Genomic DNA, 4,906 nt, shown 5'->3' with positions numbered 1-4,906 from the left:
CCATCCGGATTATGTTAGCACTGGTGAACCAGCTCGACTTGGAGCTTGAGCAGATGGATGTAAAAACTGCGTTTCTACACGGTGACCTGGAAGAAATCATTTATATGGAACAACCAAAGGACTTCATACATCAGAAAAGCCAGAACAAAGTCTTTTTACTGAGAAAATTATTGTATATATGGGTTGAAGCAGAGTCCGAGGCAGTGGAACAAGAGGTTTGATGAGTTCATGATTGGTATTGGTTTTGTGAGAAGCCAATAGGGCAGACGTGTCTATCTAAAGAAGGATGATGGGCAGGTTATCATGTACCTACTGATTTACGTTGATGATATCTTGATCGCAAGTAAAAGTAGGACAGAGATATCATCCTTGAAACAACAACTCAACATAGAGTTTGAGATAAAAGATCTGGGTGAAGCGAAGAGAATTTTGGGCATGGACATAGTGAGAAACATGAAAAGACAGGAGATTCATCTGAATCAGAAGAACTATTTGAATAAGGTTATTCTGCGGTATAACATGAATCAAGTAAAATCTGTCTTGACCCCTCTGGGACAGTATTTGAAGCTATCTGCGAGTCAATCACCTGAAAGTGAGGAATACAAGATGAAGATGGCTGATATTCCATATGCTAGTGGAGTGGGGAGTCTCATATATAGAATGGTGTGTAGTAGGCCTGATCTGGCATACGCAATCAGTGTTGTGTCAAGATTCATGGCTAATCCGGGTACATATCATTGGGAAGATCTGAAGTGGATTCTCCGATATCTCATAAACATAACTGAGTTGGGGTTGAAGTTCGAAAAACAGCAAGATGGGATTGATCCGGTAGTTGGATATGTGGATTCAGATTTTGCTGGGAACTTAGACACGAGAAAGTCGTTGACTGGTTATGTGTTCACCTTTTATGGCACAACGATCACTTGAAAGTCAAATCTACAGTCAGTGGTTGCCCTTTCTACCACTGAGGCAGAATTCATAGTTGTGACTGAGGCCATAAAGGAAGGATTGTGGTTAAAAGGGATGATAGCAGAGTTGGGTATAAAACAAGATCAAGTAGTAGTACACTGTGACAATCAAAGTGTAATACACTTGACGAAACACCAAGTCTATCATGAACGATCGAAACAAATATATGTGAAGATGCATTTCGTCAGAGATGTAATTGAAAAAGGAGATGTGATCCTTGTGAAGATAGCATCAGAAAAAAATCCTGCAGATGCTATGACGAAGTCACTTCCGTATGATAAGTTCAAGAAATGTTTGGACTTAGTTAATGCGGTGATTGGAAATTAGCCAAGGCGGTTAGGATGGAGAGCAGTATTCAACCTGAAAGAATCAAGGTGGAGATTGTTGAAGTATGCTTCTATCAGATTAAATGGGAATAGAGAAGAGATCGGATCGAATAGTACATATCAGATGAGCTCGGAGTTCAGATGAGTTCATGGTCCAGATCGAATACTGGGATCAGATCGATGCAATGGTCAGATGAGTCTTCGGATGAGTTCATGCAGATAGATTTCTCGAGTATTGTGACTTGGTTAGAAGTCAGATGGAGTTTTCGTAAAGCTGAAAGCTTGCAGGCAGATCGATGCAGATCAAAGGACAAGAGCAGATCAGACTGATGAATGAAGGCTTATCGGGTTGGACCATGTTGACTTTATAATTGGGCCGCAAGTTATTGTTGACCTAAAGCCCAAGATGAAAGTCGGTGTAATTCTCTATATAAGCAGATGGAAGATGGCCGCAACGAAAAATAACAGAAAATCAAATTCTTCAGAATATATTGAGAGAGAAGAAGGAGAGATTTCGGAGGAGAAAACTTGGGCGTAGATTGTGACGGGAAGATTCAAGTAGCAATAACTTGAATAGTGTCTGTATCTAGTATTAAGAGTTTTCTGGTCTATCTCTGTAATAAGCTCTGTTGATTGAGCTTGGTTTGTTCTGTTGATAATTAATAAAAGTGTTGTGTTGCTCTCCCGTGGACGTATGCAAATTCCTTGCCGAACCACGTAAATACTTGCGTTGTTTATTGCTTTCGCGTGAGTGTTTGAGTTTGATCTGTGTGCGTTGGTTTTATCTGTTCCTGGGATTTTGTTCTTACGTGCGTGATGAATTCTCGAATACCAAATTTTCGGATTGATTCCTAACAAAAAAATTAACGTATATTGAACAAGTTAATACATTCATCTCATACGAAAAACAGACACAAGAAACACCATGAGATTACTTATGCTTCTCCATAGCCTTGAGCTTCAACATAAAACCTTTCCAATACTCGTAGAGTTGATCGGTTTCGGGCGTATCGGCAATGACCTCGGGTTCGGCCGAAAAATCACGAGCCCATCTGAACACACGAGGAGTCTTGGTTTCATCAAGCAAGATGGCATCAATAGTTCTTTCTATAAGTCGAAGCCATGCCAAGAAACAACCTAATGCAATGTCTAAGTACCCAATGTTGTCACCTCCAAAGAACTTTTTACCTTTGCCACATTTTGTGAAAGTGTCCTCAAATAAAACAAGCCCCTCACTTAACTGCTCCAGCTTTGCCTTCTTAGCTCCATCTTCCTCTATCACCAACACTGCCCTTAAATTTGGATACCACTGTGCATTATTGTTATTTTGTTTTCAATGTTTGGAATCAGATCAATTATATGCGCTAAAAGAATTCGTACACTAAGGTAGTGTTCACAACCTCAAAAAATAAGTGATTATGAAAAAAAATCCATAATCACTTATTTTTAGAGGTTGCAAAGACAACCAAATATATGTGCTTCAAACAAATATCTACCTTTGATAAATGTACGTGTGCTTAAGCAACCAAGCAAAACGAACTATTATAATATGATCAGAACTAAATTCATGTGTTTGACTATGATATATATATATATATATATATATATATATATATATATATATATAATTGCCTACAACATTCATTAATACTTATAAATTAGATTGCTCTGTAGTTTTGAAAGGGTATAATTTATAGAGAGAGTTTTGTTACCCCGCACTCTAATGTGTGGGAAAACTATGAGCACCAGTTGAGTTGGTGCCCAAGTGTTATTTAAGTTTGTCTGTAATTTTTTTTAAAAAAAGTTGGGCTCAATTAAAGGGAAAAAACGTCAACGGTCAAAGAAAACACCAGCTAGGAAAGAAAAAAAAAACTGTATTAAAATCAAACTTTGAATTAATTAAAACCATAACCCAAGACAAGTTTGATTTTGGTGAAAAGAAAAAAAAACCTATTTTCCCTTCTAAAGTTTGATTTTTTTTTTCTTTCCCTTCGAAAAAGTTGAGTTGTTCGATTAGCATGCCAGCTATAATATCTAATAGCAAAAGAGCTAAGACTTATAAATTCCATCGATTGTTGATTACCAAAAAAGCAGTTTTAAAAAATAAAGCTTTATTTGAACAAATACTAGTGAACGTTATTATAAAAGTCATTTTTAATAAAATTTTATAAAATATTTAAATTTATTTTAAAAATAATTATGTGTTTGAATAATTATTTTATAAAAACGTTTTTACAGTTAAAATATAATATATTTTGATTTTCATAATTGTATGTTCAATTCTTAAAAACATAAAAAAAAATCTCTAATCGTTGAAAAATATTTTTTAAAAAATATTTTCAAAAACATTTTACGAAAATATTTTGCACGCATGTAATTCAATTTTTTTACTTATAATACACTAAAACATTTTAAATATACATGAGAAAAACATCTTAAAAATTAATGTTTTTTTTTTTTTTTTGAGAATTTAAAAATTAATGTTTGCCGATAGCATATCTAATGTTCTGACTTTTCCTCAAGTTGTGTATATATCGATCCGTCCGAGTGAGAGAGAAAATAGAATAAAACTAAAAAGTAAATTAGAAAGAAAAGAAATCTGACCTTTTCATCAATATAGGCGGCCCAAAACCGGGCTATAGCCCGATCATGGGGATCAGAGGGAAGAATCTCGGGCCCAGAGGCCCAGACTTCATCCACGTACTGAACAATAACGAGAGATTCACAGATGATCCTATCGCCATGAATGAGAACAGGGACTTTCTTGTGGACGGGATTGGATTTCAAAAGAAGATCGCTTTTAGCAGAGAGGTTTTCGGGTATGGACTCGTAGTCGATCCGCTTGATGTTGAGTGCGATTTTGGCCCGCAACACAAACGGGCTTATCCAAGAACTCAGTAGCCTCACTTCACTGGAAGCCATTTTTCTTTGGAGTTACGAGTAGAAGAAGAAATATTGATTAGTATGGGGTCTAGCTCACTTATAAGTCTGAAACGAAGAAGTTGAATATTTCTTGTAGCCGTTCTCGTAATATTGATTATATTATTTATCTAGAAAAACAAAAATAAGACGGGCAAAATTTCGGTTCAATTCTAAATGTTTGGACACATTCTCGGTTCAGTCCTAAATGTTTGAACGTTGCCGGTTTTGTCCTAAATGTTTCTTAAAAGTTTCCGATTCAGTCCTAAATGTTTATACGTTCTCGGTTTGGTCCTAAATATTTTTCAAAAGTTTTCGGTTCAGTCCAAAATATTTTTACATTGCCGATTTCATGCCAAATATTTCTTAAAAGTTACCGGTTTGATCATTCCATATACTCGTATGTTAAAACTAACATCGCGTAGTGTTATATAATTTATGATTGAGTTTTATATTATTTATTATATATTTAACATTAAACAAGTTTTAAATAAAACACAAATTTATTAGAGTTTTTATCCAAATTTAAAAAATCAATTTTACACAATGTTCAAAATAAAAATATTAAATTCATGATGCTAAAAAAATAAAAACTTAAATAAAATAAACAAAACTCGAGGAATTAAAATTTAATGATGTTATTTCACATTTTTATTAATTTTGTTATATTATCATTCATGATGCTTGCACAT

General features: G+C 34.7%; 1 protein-coding gene across 1 annotated transcript; it reads right to left on the bottom strand.

Moving 5' to 3' along the window:
- Positions 1-2,191: 2,191 nt before the first annotated feature.
- On the bottom strand, positions 2,192-4,307 carry LOC140875813 (glutathione S-transferase U17-like). The gene is made up of 2 exons (XM_073279608.1): positions 3,900-4,307; positions 2,192-2,604 (listed from the first exon to the last, which is right to left on the bottom strand). Exons 1-2 carry the CDS (start codon positions 4,215-4,217, stop codon positions 2,227-2,229), a joined length of 696 nt encoding a protein of 231 aa, XP_073135709.1. The 5' UTR covers positions 4,218-4,307; the 3' UTR covers positions 2,192-2,226.
- Positions 4,308-4,906: the final 599 nt, after the last annotated feature.

This window comes from Henckelia pumila, chromosome 1 (genome assembly GCF_033568475.1).
Source record: "Henckelia pumila isolate YLH828 chromosome 1, ASM3356847v2, whole genome shotgun sequence".
NCBI classification, from domain to species: Eukaryota; Viridiplantae; Streptophyta; class Magnoliopsida; order Lamiales; family Gesneriaceae; genus Henckelia; species Henckelia pumila.
Note: the sequence above shows the minus strand (reverse complement) of the source record. Positions and strands in the feature narration are given on the sequence as shown.